The 18,762-nt window shown below is 42.5% G+C and overlaps 1 protein-coding gene across 1 annotated transcript in view; it reads left to right on the top strand.

Moving 5' to 3' along the window:
• The window catches only part of tpo (thyroid peroxidase), an 83,758-nt gene that overhangs the window by 41,805 nt on the left and 23,191 nt on the right, over window positions 1-18,762 (top strand). Inside the window, exons 6-8 of the mRNA XM_041188152.1 lie at window positions 4,012-4,270; window positions 4,364-4,534; window positions 10,917-11,154. Of these exons, the coding sequence (XP_041044086.1) occupies window positions 4,012-4,270; window positions 4,364-4,534; window positions 10,917-11,154 (668 nt within the window). The remainder of the gene's footprint in view (window positions 1-4,011; window positions 4,271-4,363; window positions 4,535-10,916; window positions 11,155-18,762) is intronic.

Here is an 18,762-nt window from a genome sequence, read left to right as displayed (position 1 = left end):
TTTCTGCCAACTCCAACATGATACCACCACCAAACACATCTTCCCTTCACTCCTCCTGTTGGCATTCCGTAGGGACCATGCCCTCCGGGACACCCTGGTCCTTTCCTCCATCACCCCCAACACCTCATCCTCCTCCCACTGCACCTCCTATGCAATCAAAGAAGGTGTAACACCTGTCCCTTTACCTCCTCCCAATGTGGCCTCCTCCACATCAGGGAAACCAAATGCAGACAGGGTGACCACTTTGCAGAACACCTCTGGTCTGTCCACAAGCATGACCCAGACCTCCCTGTCGCTTGCCATCTCAACACACCACCCTGCTCTCATGCCCATATGTCTGTCCTTGGCCTGCTGCAATGTTCCAGTGAAGCTCAACACAAACTGGAGGAATAGCGCCTCGTTTCCCGATTAGGCACTTTACAGCCTTCCGGACTTAACATGGAGTTCAACAGCATCAGACCATGAACTCTCTTCTCCATCCTCACCCCCTTTTTTTAATCCCCTTTTTTTGCACCTTCATTTTTATTTTTTATCCACTTATTTTTATTCATTTATTTGTGGTTTTATCCCATTTTTATCCCATTTTCTATCCTTGGCCAGAATTTTCCCATTGGTGATTTGGGGGCGGGGCCTGCTCGCTGATGGGAAAATGATGCGGAATGATGTCAGGAGGAATCCCTGACGTCATCCCGGTCCATTTAAATTTTTAGAAAGGTGGGCGGACAGCGAAATCAGCTGTCCGTCCACCGACCTGTCAATGGCCAATTGAGGCCATTGACAGTGTAATTAAGATAATTAAAGACCCCCTCCCGTCCAACCTTAAGGTTGGTGGGCAGGCCAGGAGCCCCAGCGGGCTTCTGATAATAAATGAAACCTCATCCACTGGCGGGATGAGGTTTCAAGTTCATGTTTAAAAACTTTAATAAAGTTTCAGTGCTTCTTATTAACATGTCCCATCTCGTGTGACATTGTCGCATGAGGGAGACATGTTAATAATGTTTTATTTTTCTATGTTTAGAGTTTTTTAACCTGTCACTAATCTCCCTGAGACAGCACTTAGTATCAGGGAGTAGTGCGCTCTTTCACGGACATGCGCGAAAGAGCGCACTTTGACATTTGGGGATTCCCTCCCCCCTCCCGCACAGGCAGCACAGAGCACTTAATTGGCCCGCCCATTCAAAATGGTGGCGAGCCCTGTTTTGGCAGCGGAGGTCGGCTGCCTGCCCGCCACTGAGCCGGTGAGGCCCACCCGCCCACCAAAGGCAAAATTCTGCCCCTTTTTTTCCCCACCACCACCCCATCCCCCTACCCCATCCCCTACAGGGCCATCTGTTACTTGTTCCATGGCCTGGATTTTTCCTATGGTAGGCAGAGGCGGCCGTGGATCTGATCGCCACCCGCGATTGGCTGCGTGCCACCATTTTACATGGGTGGGCCAATTAAGGCAGGCTCAGCGCTACCCGTGCAGGCGGTGGGAGGAGGGAGAGTCGGGGCCGGTGCTTCTCAGGGAGATTGAATAGATAATAAAATAGTTCAATAAATGATGTAAAAATGTATTTAAACATGTTCCCTCATGTGACGGTGTTGCATGAGTTGGGAAATGTTTGTAAAGGTTGGAAAATGTATTTATTTTATAAAAACTTCAGGAAACCTCATTCCGCCCATGGATGAGGATTCCTGAAAAACCCGAAGGCCACTGGCTTTTCGCCTGCCCGCCAACCTTAAGAACAGACAGCATTCTTACATACTTGAATTAATCCCTTAATGGCCTTAATAGGCCATTAGCATTTCAGCGGGTGCGCAGCCGACTCTGTTGCCAGCCCGCCAAATGAAATATCGCGATGATTTCGGGATGCACGCCTGATGTCATCATGCATCATTTTACGCATCGGCATGTCGGGCCCACCCCCACATGCCGACTAGAAGATTCAGCCCCATGTTATTCTTTCACACACTGCTTGTTCTGCAATAATCATACTCTGCTTTCTTACCTTTATACCACTATCAGCACCTTTTTTGACACTAACCACTACCATTAACAATCCCTTTTGTCCTTTAGTTCATGACATCTTTGTCAATCCCCCCTTTGTCCCCACCTATCACTGGCCTTCTATCCAGCTCCACCTGCTCCACACCCCTTAAACCGTATAAATTTCATTACATTTCCACTTCCCTTCAGCTCTGAAGAAGGGTCATATGGACTCAAAACGTCAATTCTGTTTCTCTCTCCATGGATGCTGCTAGACCTACTGACCATTTCCAGCATTTTCTTTTTTTTCGTTTGTGATATATCTTAAGCTGGTGATAATGGTCTTCTGTCAACACTCAGGTCTCATTACATGTAACTAGATTTTAGAAAGGTAAAAATGCACCATGGGGCATACAGGATGTGAGGTCCACCCACAGGAGTAGTCAGTGATGCTGAATCTAGAGAAATATCAATGGAAAGACCTAGAAATGTATCATTCACACAGAATGCTTGAGAAATTTACTCCATCGCAAAATATTACTCAGCTGAGGGATTAATGCTGCAGCCCTGATATCCCATCCTGCTCTCACCCAACACTAGCTATACCCATTTAGAGCTGTTAAAGGACCACCTGTCAGGAAGGGACTTTCTAAGCTGTGCTGCTTTTTTCAGCCATTTCATTAAAATATATATCAATTGCTTTTGAAGCGGTCCCTGCCACAGATTACATGCAACAAAACATCAAAGCAGCAATGTCAAGGAATTGCATAATTCTAGGGCAATGGCACATTTCCACCATTATCTCAGCAAACACATTCACAGACCTGGGGGATAATTTTCTCCTTGTCGTCCGGGCTGGGTGTGAGCGGGTGTGGGTGGGCGCGCAGCTGATCGCCGCACACGATCAGCTGCTCACCGCCATTTTAACATGGGCGGGCCAATTAAGGCCCGAACAGCATGACAAGCATCCAGAAGCACTCAGCACTCCCTGTGCAGGTGGGGTAGGATAGAGAGTGGAGGCCTGCACACCAAAGACCACAGAAATCTCCCTGAAGCATGGAACTGCCTCAGGGAGTTTAATTTCATTGTGAAAAACTGAAAAGCAGATTTTTAAAAATTATTCGGATATGTCCCCTCATGTGACAGTGTCACGTGAGCTGGGACATGTCAACAAATTTCACTAAAATTTTTTATTACATTTATAAACCCTTCATGAAACCTTATCCCACCCGTGGATGAGGTTCTATGATAAATGTGAAGGCCGCCTGGGCTCTTCACCTGCCCACCAACTTCAGGTTGCACGGGCAGCCCTGTTAATTATGTCCATTAGTTTTTAAATGGCCTTAATAGGCCTTTGACAACTCAGCGGGCACGCAGCCAATTCCATATCTCACAATAACAGAGAAAAACTGCCTCTGCAAACTTAGGCTCAACAGAGACCAACTCAGCAATACCCAATACCATTTACTGCAGGTTTATCTCCAGCCAATGTCCACCATTGAAATAGCAGCATTCAAGCAAGAGATTCAATACCTAAGCCTGGAAATAAAAATAAAAGAATTTTCAAGTATATCGTCCTTTATTGATCTCAAGAAGCCTCAGAGCACTTCACAGATAATGCAGTAAAGCTGTTGTAATGTAGGGAAATGCTGCAGCCAACTTATGCACAGCGAGGGCTCACAAACAGCAAAGAGAGAAATGATCACAAACAGAAAAATTGCAGATTTGCGTTCCACAGCAGAATGAACCTGATATGACATCTAACATGTCAAAAACTCAGTTATGGTTTTCAAGCTGACTATTCCTGTTATTGAAAACATTTCAATGAAGTTTCAAAGGCCCTGCCATTACCAACTGCTGTGCAGTATTGGAAAGCTCACCAGCCATTGACAAGTGCGATATTTGCAATTATACGTCTAGTAATAAAAAGCCCTTCCTGAGATAATGCCTTCCTCTTTTCAAGAATGATGTACATGGCTCTATCTAGTTATATCATTCCTCTGACAATTACTCACAGGAGGATTTTATTGTATTTGCTGTAGATTCTTACAATGAGAGACTACATTCCAAAAATCCTTGGTTCTCAAGTTTCTGATCAATTCCTTGGAAAATATGATGGATATGATGAAACACTGAATCCCACATTATCCAATGTGTTTGCAACTGCAGCTTTCCGTTTTGGTCATGCAACTATCAGTCCTAAGATACAAAGATTTGATGAAAATTATAAGGAGCATCCCAAGTACCGAAGTATAAATCTGCAAAACACCTTTTTCAGTCCTTGGAGAATCATTAAAGAAGGTGAATATCTATATATTGTGAGGCTTAAAACAATGTTGCATCATGCTTACAACAGGCTACAAATTAAATCAATATTTCTGTTGTGATTGGTAGGTGGTTTAAACCCCTTGTTCAGGGGGCTGCTGGCAAAACCAGCAAAACTGCAGACATCGGATCAAATGATGATTGAAGAACTGACAGAGAAACTATTTACTCTGACAAATGCTGTAGCATTGGATCTGGCATCTTTAAATCTGCAACGAGGGCGAGACCACGGACTTCCTGGTAAACGTAACCCCTGAGCAGTTGCACCTTGCAAATATGATTAATATTAAAAATTGTTTGAAGGTTTCCATGGTGAGAGTGGTAATATTGAGTGAAATGGTTTTATGGTTACATTATGTAAATTTGCTCTGAAAAAGAGGTTGTTACTTTTAAAGAATTCCTCAGAAGAACTGGTACGCCTCGACAGCAGGCTCTGCCTGTTGTATGCTGTCCAAAACATTAAGGCCTACAAGATCCTCAAGGGAACCTCTTTAAGGTAACAACTGCTCTTATCCAAGCAAATTTTACAAGGTGCAACCATAAAAGCTTCTTATTCAATGATTAATATTTATGTCTCTGTTTTTAAGTCCACTCAGCAACTAACCAATTAGTAACCAAAAATGCAACTGGCACTATTCCGATACAATTGTTCTACAGGCTCATACTAAATTATTCAATGCCCTTGATTTCATTTCAGCCATTCATCTGTTTATGTTAAATGGGTTAGGGCCTACAGTAAAAAATATCACACAGGGGAAATTTGTATGAATGCATTAACTATTTATACCGAAGTATACCAGTCAGAAAATTAACTTGTGTGTGGTAATGATTTTTGTGCCTCCACGCCCCTATTTGCATTTAAAATTGGGGTGGTAACAACATCAAAATAAAGTGTTTATTTAAAGTGCCAACTTATGCCGAACTCCCGTTCATTCTGATTTTTAGATAGGTCTGGATGGTGCTGATTGGAACTCAAATGTGAAAGATGCAGGAGCAGTATGCTACTCATAGAAACATAGGACGGTATTGCCCATCATGTTCATGCTGCCTCTATGAAAGAGCTATTCAATTATTCCAATTTTCCTGCCGTACTACTTTTCCCCCTTTAAATATTTATCCAATTCCCTTTTTGAAAGATATCATTGAATCTGCTTCCACATTAACCCTTTTAGGTAGAACATTCCCGCTAATAACAATTTGCTCCATTTAGCAATTTCTCCAATCTCGTTTCCGGCTCTTTTGCAAATTAATTTAAATTTGTGTCCCTGGTTATCAGCCCTCTAGCACTGGAAACAGTTTCTCCTCATTTACTCAACCAATACCCTTCATGATTTCAAACACCTCTATTAAATCTCCTCTTAACCTTCCCAGGAACGTAGGAGCAGGAGTAGGCCATTTAGCCCATCAAGCTTTCTCCACCATTCAGTACGATCAAGGCTGATCATCCACTTCAATGCCTTTTTCCCACACTATCCCCATATCCTTTTATGTCATTGACATTTAGAAATCTGTCAATCTCCACTTTAAATATACGCAATGACAGAGCTTCCACAGACCCCTGGGGCTGGAAATTCAAAAGATTGCCAAACCTCTGAGTAAAAAGAAAATCTCTTCATTTCAGTACCAAATAGCCTCCCCATTATTTTGAAATTGTGTCTTGTGGTTTTAAGCTCCCCCGCCAGGGGAAATATCTGACCTGCATCTACCCTGTATATCCCTTTAAGCATTTTGTAGGTTTCAATGAGATCACCTCTCATTCTCCGAAATTCTTGAGAATACAAGCCTAGTTTCCTCAATCTCTCTTCGTAGGACAGTCCCGCCATCCCCGGAACAAATCTGGTGAACCTTCATTGTACTCCCTCAATGGCAGTAATATCCTTCCTAAGGTAAGGGGACCAAAACTGCACACAGTATTCCAAGTGTGGTCTAACCAAGCTACTATACAATTAAAGCAAGACTTTGCTACTCCTGTACTCAAATCCTCTTGCGGTAAAGGCCAACATTCCATTAGCCTTCCTCATTGCCTGCTGCATCTGCATGTTAGCTTTCAGTGACTTATGGACAAGAACACCCAGGTCCCTTTTGTACATCTACATTTTTTAATCTCTTACCATTTAGGAAATACTCTGCACTTCCTAACAAAGTGGATAACCTCACATTTTTCCACATTATATTTCATCTGCCATGTTCTTGCCCACTCATTCAGTCTGTCCAAATCCTCTTGAAGCTACTTTGTATCTTTCCTACAACACACATTTCTGCTTAGCTATATGTCATCTGCAAACTTGGAAATATTACATTTACTCCCCATAACCAAATTATTGATATTTATTGTGAACAGCTGGGACACGAGTCCTGATCCTTGCAGTATCTCACTAGTCACAATGTGCCAACGCGAGAATGACCTGTTTATTCCTACTCTCTGTTAACCAATCCTTAATCCAAGCCAGAATATTACCTCCTATCTCATGTGCTTTAATTTTGCTAACCAACCTCCTGTGGAGAACTCTATCAAAAGCCTTCTGAAAATCCAAGTATACGACATCCACTGACCCCCCTTTATCAATTTTGTTAGTAACATCCTCAAAAAACTCCAACAGGTTTGTCAAGAATGATTTTCTGTTCATAATTCTCTGTTGACTATGCCCAATCAGATCATTATTATCCAAGTATGCATTTATCATATCCTTTGTAATAGATTCCCTACGACTGATGTAAGGCTAACTGGTCTGTAGTTCCCTGTTTTCTATTTCCCTCCCTTCTTCAATAGTGGGGTGACATTTTCTGCCTTCCAATCTTCAGGAACCATTCCAGAATCTATAGAATTTTGGAAAATGATCACCAATGCACCCACCATCTCAATAGCAACCTCTTTCAACACTTTGGGATGTAGGTCATCACGTCCCGGGCACTTATCAACGTTCAGTTCCGTTAATTTCTTCAATACAAACTTCTTACTTATACAAATTTTCTTCAATTCCTCATTCTCCCTTGTCTGTTAGATCTTTAATTCTGGGAGATTTCTTGTATCTTCCTCAGTGAAGACAGACACAAAGTAATCATTTAGCTCCTCTGCCATTTCTTTATTCTCCATTATAAATTCTCCTAACTCTGCCTGTAATGGACCCACATTTGTCTTAGCCAAACGCTTCCTTTTTTCATCCCTATAGACACTGCTACAGTTAAAGAACAAAAAACAAAGAAAAGTACAGCACAGGAACAGGCCCTTTGGCCCTCCAAGACTGCGCCGATCATATTGCCCGTCAATTAAAACATTTTGCACTTCCGGGGTCCGTATCCCTCTATTCCCATCTTATTCATGTATTTGTCAAGCTGCCTCTTAAACACCACTATCGTACTTGCTTCCATCACCTCTTCTGGCAGTGAATTCCAGACACTCTCTACCCTCTGTGTAAAAAACTTGCCCCGCACATCACCTCAAACGTTTTCTCCTCTCACCTTAAATCTATGTCCCCTAGTAACTGACTCTTCCACCCTGGGAAAAAGCTTCTGACTATTTACCCTGTCCATGCCACTCATAATTTTGTAAACTTCTATCAAGTCGCCCCTCAATCTCCGTCGCTCTAGTGAGAACAATCCGAGTTTCTCCAACCTCTCCTCATAGCTAATAACCTCCAGACCAGGCAGCACCGTGGTAAGCCTCCTCTGCACCCTCTCCAATGCCTCCATATCCTTCTGGTAATGTTGCGACCAGAATTGCACGCAATATTCCAAGTGTGGCCTAACCAAGGTTCTATACGGCTGCAGCATGACTTCCCAATACCCCTGCCAATGAAGGCAAGCATGCCATATGCCTTCCTGACTACCTTATCCACCTGCGATGCCACTTTCAGTGACCAGTGGACCTGTACACCCAGATCCCTCTGTCCGTCGAACTTAAGTGTTCTGCCATTTACTGTATAATTCCTGCCTGTATTAGACCTTCCAAAATGCATTACCTCGCATTTGTCCAAATTAAACTCCAACTGCCATTTCTCCGCCCAAGTCTCCAACCGATCTATATCCATTTTTATGTTTTTTGCTAGTTTACATTCATATTCCATTCTGCCTTTCTTTATCAGTTTCTTGGTCCTCCTTTGCCGTATTCTAAAATCTTCCCAACTCTCAGGTTTACTGCTATTATTTACTACTATTTCTGGCAACTTTATATGCCTTCACTTCTAATCTTATATAACCCTTAAGTCCCTTTGTTAGCCACGGTTGACTGACTTTTCATTTTGGGTTTTTGTGCCTTAAAGGAAAGTATAATTGCTCTAAACTATGTGACAATTCTTTAAAGACTGTCCATTGCCTGTGTGCCATCATACCTTTTAATGCATTTTCTCAATCCATCTCAGCCAATTTGCCCCTCATGCCTTCTAATTTCCTTTGTTCAAATTTAACACCCTGGTTTCATATCGAATTACCTCACTTTCAAACATAATATAACATTCTATCATGTTTTGGCAACTCATCCCTAAAGGTTATTTTACAACAACTTATTAATTATCCCTTTTTCATTACATATTACTAGTTCTAAAATAGACTATTCTCTAGTTGGTTCCTCAATGTACTGCTCTAGAAAACCATTCCTAACACACTCCAGAAACTCATCTTCCATGGCATTAGCACCCATTAGGTTTATCTAGTTTATATGCAGATTGAAGTCACCCACAACTTCTGGCTGTTCACCCTCCCTGACTAGGATGTCCTGCTCCATGACATCCTTGCCCCTGGCACCAGGGAGGAAACATTCCATTCTGGAGTCACGTTTACTGAAGCAGAAATACCTGTCTGATCCCCTGACTATGGAATCCCCTATCACTATTGCTCTCTCACTCTTCTTCCTCCCCTCCTGTGCAGCTGAACCACTCATGTGCCACAGACTTGGCTTTGGCTGCACTCCCCTGAGGAACCATCACCCTCACCAATATCCAAAATGGAAAGCCGATTAGCAAGCAAGATTGACCTAGGGGACTCCTGCGCTACCTGCTTGGATCTCTTAGGCTTCCTGGCAGTCATCCATTCCCTTTTTGCCTGTATTTTTTAATCTATGGTATGACCATCTCCTTAAATGTACTATCCATGTAGTTATCTGCCTCGTGGATGCACTACAGTAACTCCAGTCACTGCTCGAGTTCCATAACCCAAGGCTCAAGCTTCTGCAGCAGGTGACACTTCATGCAAATGTGTTTGTCTAGGACACATGGTGCGTCCATGACTTCCCACAAACCACAGGATGTACATTCCACTTGACCGAGCTGATCTGCCATATTGTAGCTTTAAAAACTATTTATTACAATTAGAATAAGTAGAATAACATACCAGTTACTCATCAATCTTCTTCTTCCCCTGTAGCAAGGTATGAGTCAGCTACTGGAGGCAAGCTCCAAATTAAGCACCCTAATGCACCCAAAACAGCACTCGAGCCAGACCTGCTCTAAGCAGCAAAACTCTAAATTGTCTAATTTCTCCAAATAACAGGAGTAGAGCAAGCCCAGCATCATTACAATAAATTTCCTCTACATTCTCTCTGAGATCTTCCTAAAGTGTGGCACCCAGATTTGGATGCAATTCTCCAGTTAGGCACTAACCAGCAATTTATAAAGACTTAAAGTGGGATTTTCCAGGATGCCTCCAGGATTGTCCAGTCCCACCAAAAGTCAATGGACTTTCGGCTGGGCTGCCGGATCTCCTGCATCAGGTCCTGCCGGAAAATCCCAGCCTTAGCATAATCTCCTTGCTTTTGTACTCTATGCTTCTATTAATAAAGCCAAGGGTACCACATACTTTTATTACAGTCTTCTCAAATTATCACCTTCAAAAACTTGTGTACATACACCCCGAGATCTCTCTGTTCCTGAAGCATTTTTAGAATTGCACTATTTAGTACGTATAGCCTCTCCTCACCCTTTCTGCCAATGCATCACTCCAGACTTGTTGCATTAAATTTCATCTGCCATGTATCTGCTCATTTCACCACTACAGACCTTCCTGAATTCTATTATTATCCCCCTTGCTGCCTACCACATTTCTGAGTTCTGTGTTATTTGCAAACTTTGAAATTAAGCCCTGTATACCTAAATCTAAGTTATTAATATATCAAAAAAGAGCAGTGCTTATAATACCAAAACCTGGGGAACAGCACTGTACATTCCCCTGCAGTCTATAACTGTTCACCACTACTTTCTGATCTCTGTCCCTTTACTGCCAATGTTGTCATTGGCCCTTTAAACAGATGGCATTTATCTTTGTTAGAAGTGGTTTTGAAAAGTGACCCATAGCAATGCCTTGGATGATGTGGTGCTGATGCCCATTACAGTAGAGGCTGCACATTTAGTTAAAATTGAATGGCATTAATGAACTTTTGATCAATACAGAGGCATTGGGATTATATTGTGAGATATTGGTATATCATCTCTATGTTTGAAGTTCCTCTCTCTGCTATTTAGTGGATGCAATGACTTATTCATTAGGTTAATGCACCTGCTAACATAATGGATCAAGGAATAGCAGATGACTCATTAAGCCTTTACAGGTTAATATCCTCTAATGCAATTTCAGGACCAGAGTTTCTTGTTGACTTCCTAAACTAACAGAGAATGCATGACTTTACTTCTAGGATACAATGACTGGAGGGAATTCTGTGAACTGGAAAGATTAGAAACTAAAGCCAATTTAAGGAAAGCAATATCTGATTTAGATTTAGTTGAAAAGATAATGGATCTCTATGGGCATCCAAACAATATTGACATCTGGCTTGGTGGTTTGGCAGAAGATTTTCTCCCTGGAGCCAGAATTGGCCCATTATTTGCCTGCTTAATTGGAAAACAAATGAAAGCTTTAAGAGAAGGCGATAGGTGAGTTTTATATTACATTGTTCCTTCCCAGTACAGTCACATACACAGTCTGTTAGCTCAAACTATTCTGGTAAATGTCTGGTCTTATATTATAAACCAGCTTAATATAGATTAATCAAGCACTTTGGGGCAGAACAAATAAAACTAAACAAAAGCAGAGAATGCTGAAAAAACCAGTTTGCTTTTCATAGCAACTATTTGAGTTACTTTCAAAGGATATAAGTTTAACTTTATTTTTGGAACCTTTCTTGTGCACAAATATTGATGGTTGTTTGGCCAATAGTTACCCAGCAGTGATGGGCCTGAGAGCCTGCAATTTTTGGGGAAGGGATTAAAAATTGGACTACAGTAAAATTATACATTTTAAAGGTTGTTGAGAAGAAGTCCCACAGTTTACAATTCATGTTGCCTGACCACACATATTAGCACATGCAGCACTCGCATGGACATACAAAGAAGTACATAGCAAAGCTGAGTAGCACAAAATGAAAAAAGAGGATAGGATCCATTTTTTTGCAGTTGGTCGTAAGTTATATGTGAAAGGGGAGTTGGGTTCATTTCTGGTTTTGAGGCCAATATATAATCATGGATGGCTCATGGCAGCATTTCAATGTCAGAAACTCTAGAAGAACTCTATAAAAAACGCATAATATAAGCATTAGTTTATTTATGCTGCATTATTATCAAATCTCCAGCCTAGTATTAGTGATATACAGCCTTACTAATAGATTTATTTCATGGTCATGTCAGATGTTTGAATCTGTTAAACTAAAAGTAAGCCAAAGTGAATGCAACTGATTATGACTGAAGGGACATTTTACCTTCTGACACTTAGTGGATGAGCCAAAGCACCATCTACAAAGAGAGACTTTCAAATGTTCCAGTTTGATCAGTGTTCTCTGAAAATAATTTTGAATGACCTCATTTACATGCTGTTGCCACAGTTACCAGACCGAAGAAAAATATTGCAAGTGCTACACTAAGAACAATAACTTACATCAATGAAAAACAGCCCTGAAGGTCAAAGGACTGACATTTCGATTTTAGTGGGAGGGGATATATAGGTCATTAATAAAGACACACTTTGTTGCAACACATACATAGTGAGGAGATGAAATTAAATCAAAAATATTAATTGTGAAGAGTATAACACATTTGACTCAGCAAAGGCAGTAAATGCCTGATGTGCACAGCAAGTCAGCCAGTGCCTGCAAGAAAGGAAAGAACTTACATTTATATAGTATCATTTAACTCATGACACCTCAAAGCACTTTACAGGCAATTGAGCATTTTTTGAAGTTTAATTCTAGGCATTGTTGTAATGCAGCAAATTTCCACACAGCAAGTTCCCACAAACATTTTTAAAAGCAATAATTTATATTTATGTTTTGCCTTTCTTGTAGAAAATACCCCAAGAGAGAAAAGAAAATAAATTGATTAAATGAACAAATGCCTAGATAGAAGGGAAAGATTAAAGGAGTGTCCAGAAGCTTGGTCGAAAAGGTCAACTTTTCAAGGGTTTTTAAAGATAATAAGGGATGTGGAAAACAGTAGGTTTAGTGAGAGAGTTGAAAACAGTAGAGCCAAAGTGACAGAAGGTTCAGTTATGGGTGGAGCAATCAGAGGGGAGCTGCAAAGAAGACCTGACTCAAAAGACCAAAGGATATAGATGGCTATAAAAACAAAAAACTGCGGATGCTGGAAATCCAAAACAAAAACAGAATTACCTGGAAAAACTCAGCAGGTCTGGCAGCATCGGCGGAGAAGAAAAGAGTTGACGTTTCGAGTCCTCATGACCCTTCAGTAGAACTAGGAATCTAGTTCTGTTGAAGGGTCATGAGGAGTCGAAACATCAACTCTTTTCTTCTCCGCCGATGCTGCCAGACCTGCTGAGTTTTTCCAGGTAATTCTGTTTTTGATATAGATGGCTATGTCAGGCTGAAAGAGGTTGCATTCTAGAGAACAATGAAAAAATTGAAAAATTTAAATCAGTTTTTAACTTGAAAGACACAGGTACAGGGAGCCAGTATAAGTCACTGAGGATTGGACAAAGAATGAATAGAATTTAATGTGGACCAGAATATGGTGGTTTCATTTTGGATCAGTTAAAATTTCTGGAGAGTGAAGGATGAGAGGCCAGGAAGGACATTGGAGAAATCAAGTTTTCATGTGACAGAAGTATGAATGAAGGTGTAATTGGGGATCAGGTTAAAATTGGGACAGAGTTGGGCAATACTGCGGAGAGGAAAGTGTGTCTTGGTGATGGCAATATTATGGACAGGGATGAGAGAGTTGGTAAAGGCAAGTGACCAGAGTGTAGGCCAATCACTAGCAAATGAAAAAGAGTCAAACAAAAAAAAAAACTCATAAAAATTGGGCCAGAGAAGGTTGCGATTATAACAGACAGAGCTTCGGAAAAATGTGTGAAAGCAGCTACAGTGACACTCATCCCAGGTACTATAGAAGAAGGAAAGTCAAAGGGATATTGTCAGAAGGTCCACAAAATTCATCAGTTTATTTTGGGATGTACCTGACCCACCATCCGAATTCAAAATATTTAAAAAGCATACAGAGTAAAGGTTTCTTGATTCAAATGTGTCTGAACCAGAAAAGCAAGCCATAAAAATTCCCCTATCAATTGGGAGTAAATATCTACACACACTGAACATGTCAGGATTAACAGTGGAAGAGCTGAAGGATCCCCAAAGATAATGGATACATTGGAAAACAGGTTCAGTATCAGGTTAAACTTCTGTATTTATCAACATGAGTTCATGTCATTTTGACAACAGTCTACAGAATCCATAGATCATTTCATCAGCAGATGCAGATGACGAGATTTCAAACCATCAGTCTTGTGGAAAATGCAGATGCTGTCATACCACCTGAAGGGTTTTCAAAGATTCAAATGATCTGCCCTAAGAAAGTTGGGAACTACTTATTATTGGCCAAGTTTGACACAGACCAAGTGCCTGCACACTGCCCCTGTAAATTCTAACAGATGTGGAAGGCCATGGCGAAACTTACTGTTGTGAAACTCTCAGTGTACAATGGTCCGCTAATCCTGTGTGCAGGTTCCATAGTCCTGGAGTGCAAATATAATCAATTCTCTGGGTGTCTTGGATGTTCTACGTTGTGGAGACTCTTTAGCAATCACAGGTTTACTGGCATGCTGTGACCTCACACTAGTGACAATCCACAGAATTAGTCAGATCAACCTCAGAAACTATTCCATCACCCCATTGAAATATCCAGAATATTTCAATGAAATTGGCAGTTTCAAGGGAGTTGCAGCATTATATTTGCAGGAGAATGCAAGTCAGTCAATGGATCTGGTTTTTGCACAATGCAAATGCCAACAGTTGTACAAAGATATGACAAAAGGTTCCATATTATAGAAGCTGTGAAAAACCATCAGTGAAGGATGGCCTGATTCAATTCAGCATGCTTACGAACACATGAAATCATTTTGGCATTATCGGCTTGAGCCAGGCATCATCCGAGGAGGTCATCATACCAGAATCTTTGTGACTGATATTCTTCAACAACTTCATCACTCACACATGGCATAGATCAGGCAAGAAGACTCGCAAGAAAGGTCCTGGCTGGGTATGAACAATGACATTGAAGCCATCGTCAAGAAGTGCATTTGTCAAGTCAGCACAAAAAATCATTGATTCAACAAGAAGTTACTATTATCCTTGGTCCAAAATCGCATCTGATCTATTTCATGATGGCAGTGACTTCATCGTCATTGTCGACTACTTTACCAAGTACCCCATTGTTCAACAATTGCACAATACATCAAGCACAATTGTTGCGCACACTCTAAGTGCTATTTTCAGTTTATTTGGTGCACCTAGAGAGATCATTATGGATAATGGTCTACAATTTATTGGTAAGCCATTTCAGGATGTGTGTGAGAAGTGGAATATCAATCACACGACGACTTCTCCTCATTACCCTAGATCTAACGGCCTAGTTGAATGAACGACTTACACAGTGAAATCCCTAATTCTCAAATGTAGACAGGCCAAGCGAGATCTACACATTGCAATGTTACATATGAGGACGACACCTTTAAATGCAACTAGTCCATCACTGGCCGAGTTCATGTTTGGCAGACCAGTGCGTACCATTTTACCTACTCTTACCCATTCTACTTTTCAGAAACCAGAAAACAACTTTTAAAACTGCAAGAGAAGATGACCAATATGCACGATAAAAATGCAGTTACAGAATTGCCAAGTTTAGAGTTAGGACAATAAGCTCACTCCCAGGATCCCACAGAAAGCATGTGGCAACTAGCTGAGGGGGACAAGGATTTGTTTAGAACCAAGGTCCTACACACAAAGGCGCAACAGTGAGGTGTAACCGAGGAAAAATCAGATCCATTCCAGCTCATTAACCACCGTTCAATCCTATTTCATCGAGGACTAGATCCTGAATGCAACCAGGAGCAACATCCAAGAATGACAATGCCACAGATCACTGTGAGCCATTAAAGAAACCTCCAGATAAGGTTACCATTATTAAACCTGAGCATCCCAGCAGATTACCTCTATGGTTCAGAGACTCATAAGGTGGAATTTTCCCATCCCATCCATGGCGGATTTCATGGGGGTTGGAAGCGGAGAATCCAGCAGCAGGCAAAAAGTCGTAAATCTGCCATTGTAAAAACAGGTTACAATGTGCCCGATGGTGTGTTTATGGCGGGTCGGTTATCCTGCTGACTAGTAGTGTGAATCCATTTGCATTCATTAACATGTCATGAATACTCATTAAAACAGCTGCTCGACGGAATCTTGTCAAGCCCTCCAATCTTGAGTCACGCTAGTGGGAAATTAAGTCAGCCTTAAGGGGTGGCGTGCATAAGTCAGGCCTCAGTTTGCTGGTAATTTCGAGATGAGTGGAACATACATAGCCTACCTGCTGTAGTGCAGCGCTGACCTTGTTGCAATGAACACTACATTCCTGGGGCTGTAGGGTTGGTCTGCTGCTGCTCTTTGCCTACATTGCCCCAAAGAACACCACTGTGCTGTGACACTCATGCAGGCCTCAACTTTCAGAAACTAGCACTTCAACCGAGTGTGGGATTTGATGTGAGGGTGAGATTGATGTACGCGAAGGGGTCAACGGGTAGGGAAAGCTGCGGACTGGCATTGAGGGGGAAGAGCAAACGCGAGGGGGGCAACAGGGAGAGAAGGCTGTGGAATGGCAGTGAGAGGTAAGGGTGAACATGAGGGGACACATGCTGGGGTTAACCCCTAATCTCTTGTTGCCGCAGGAGTGAGCATGAGTCTGCTTAGAAAGAAAGGAGGAAGACCTCCTTGTGATGAAAGCTGCTGAAAGCCAATGGTTTCATTAGCACTACTCAGAATTCAGTGGCTTCACATCACAGTCACTGCATCTCAAGAGTAACACATAGGAATGTAGAATTTGGGAATGTAAGCAATAATGAAGGAGACACAACAGTATCATATATGACATTCCACAAATGAAGACCTGTCATGTGTGCACCAGATGTGATGCTCCTAATGGGCCAAAGGGCATCCACTCATTGACCATGAGCAACTGATTGGTCATTAATATGCCACAGCAGAGATTGGAGCACAGAGCTAGGTTGGGTCACTTATTTCACTGGAACTTTAGCATCCCACACAGGGCTCAAGATGTTATATATCTACGATGCCACATTGGTCACTTAGATGTGTGTGTGAGTGTCTCAGGGACAAGGTGGCATCAGCCACCATGCAAGTAGGGCAGGAAACTATGGACCCTTGCAGTCTCCAAGCATGTCATTTTCTGAGCTTTGCTTTCTTGCTCCTTGAATCATTGTCTCCAATGTTGCGGACTCAGGGACCTGTGCAGCATCGCTCAGTCTGCAACACATTGATGCATATAGAGGTCATTGATGTCATTTACAGGAAGGCCCATCATTATGTCAGGTTTGCTCTGGATGAAGATAGCCAAGCTGCGAGATTCACTGGCTTCACCAACATCACAGGCTTCCCTAGAGTGCAGGGTATAATAGACTGCACCTATGTGGCTGTATGGGCTCCATGGCGGCAGGCCCTGATGTTTATAAATTGCAAGGGCTATCATTCCATCAATTTATAACTGGTGTGTGAAGCACATATTGCACATTTGTGCATGGTGCCCTGGGAGTTGCCATGACTCCTACATCCTGAGTCACTCCCAGGTGCCTGAGATTTTGAGGGGCCATTACATCTGCAGGGATAGCTGCTTGGGGATAAGGGGTACCCACTGAAATGCTGGCTGATGACACCGATGTGTCACCCTCAGAGTCGTTCTGAAGAGAGGTACAACACTGCTCCCAGCTCCACACGCACCCTTATAGAGCAGACCATAGGGCTTCTGAAGATGCGTTTCAGATGCTTGGACCGCTCAGGTGCCTCACTAAAATACACTCTCGACAGGGTTTCCCCACATAATTGCACCCTTCACAATCTGACAATGCAAAGAGGTGACTCCCTGCAAGTGGATGAACTGGGGGAAGATGAGACCTTATCAGAGGATGAAGATCAGGAGGCCCAGGAACCTCACTAGGCTGCTGCGGGCCAGAATGAGTGCGATCAAGCCTTGGAGGAAGGAAGACGTGGGAGACATGCCCGTGATACGATAATTGCTGACAGGTTCCAGAAAGAGTAAAGTCAAGTGGGGGAATATGGCCACATCTCTCTTAACCCTTGATGTCATTTTTTTTCAACTCAGGGATGTCCACCCACTTGCATCGAGAATGAGTCCCACACTCACACTTGCGCATTTTAACCTCATGAGTCTCCTGGCCATGATCTTTGCTTTGGTCCATGGGGCCCTGTGAGTGAGCTCACTCTGGGAACTGAGAGTCCACTTAGAAATAAGATTAATGTGAGAGAAAACTTAAAGCCTTCACTAGAATGTCAACGCTGCTGAGCTGCCCTCACTCAATGGTGTCCTTTGAGGAAAAAGGGTTAGAACGCTTACATCACACACTTCCAATAAAGATTTAAACACATCTCCCTGACCTCACACCAGGGGTGCAGAGATTAGTTCAACTGAGGTTGATACGACAGGAATATGAATGTGGGACACTATCTGCCTGATGTTCTGCTGTCTGTTGTTGCATCTCCAGCATGAGTTGGCGACCACTTCCAGAGGCTCATCATCTGACTCAGCTCTGAGTGCCAGAGACCTGGGCTGTCACTGCCTATGATGCTGTGGTGACATGTCAACAAGACGTTCCCCAGAAAGTGAGGCCAAACCTCATCTACAGCTGTGCCCCACCGACGTGTGTGTCTCTGAGCTGGTGGAGGGTGCATGTAAGCACTGTGACTATTCATCCGGAGCTTCCTCTTCTGATGAAGTCTGGGGGCTGCCACTGGTGCTGGACTGGCTTGAGGGCCTTGATCTGCTGGTGCCTCGAAAATAGAAAATAGAGTTTCAGTTAATGAGCATGAGCTACATAAGACTGCATGTGACTCACTATGATTGTCAGGATTTGATGAAATGATGGAGCTGCGATCCATACTAGGTTGCTGGGAGAGACCGATCTTCCCTTCCCCTTATAAGCAATGAGCTGTCCTCCCCAGCCAGCTCAGCTGTAGC

This window comes from Carcharodon carcharias, chromosome 5 (assembly GCF_017639515.1).
Source record: "Carcharodon carcharias isolate sCarCar2 chromosome 5, sCarCar2.pri, whole genome shotgun sequence".
Classification (NCBI taxonomy): domain Eukaryota; kingdom Metazoa; phylum Chordata; class Chondrichthyes; order Lamniformes; family Lamnidae; genus Carcharodon; species Carcharodon carcharias.
Note: the sequence above shows the minus strand (reverse complement) of the source record. Positions and strands in the feature narration are given on the sequence as shown.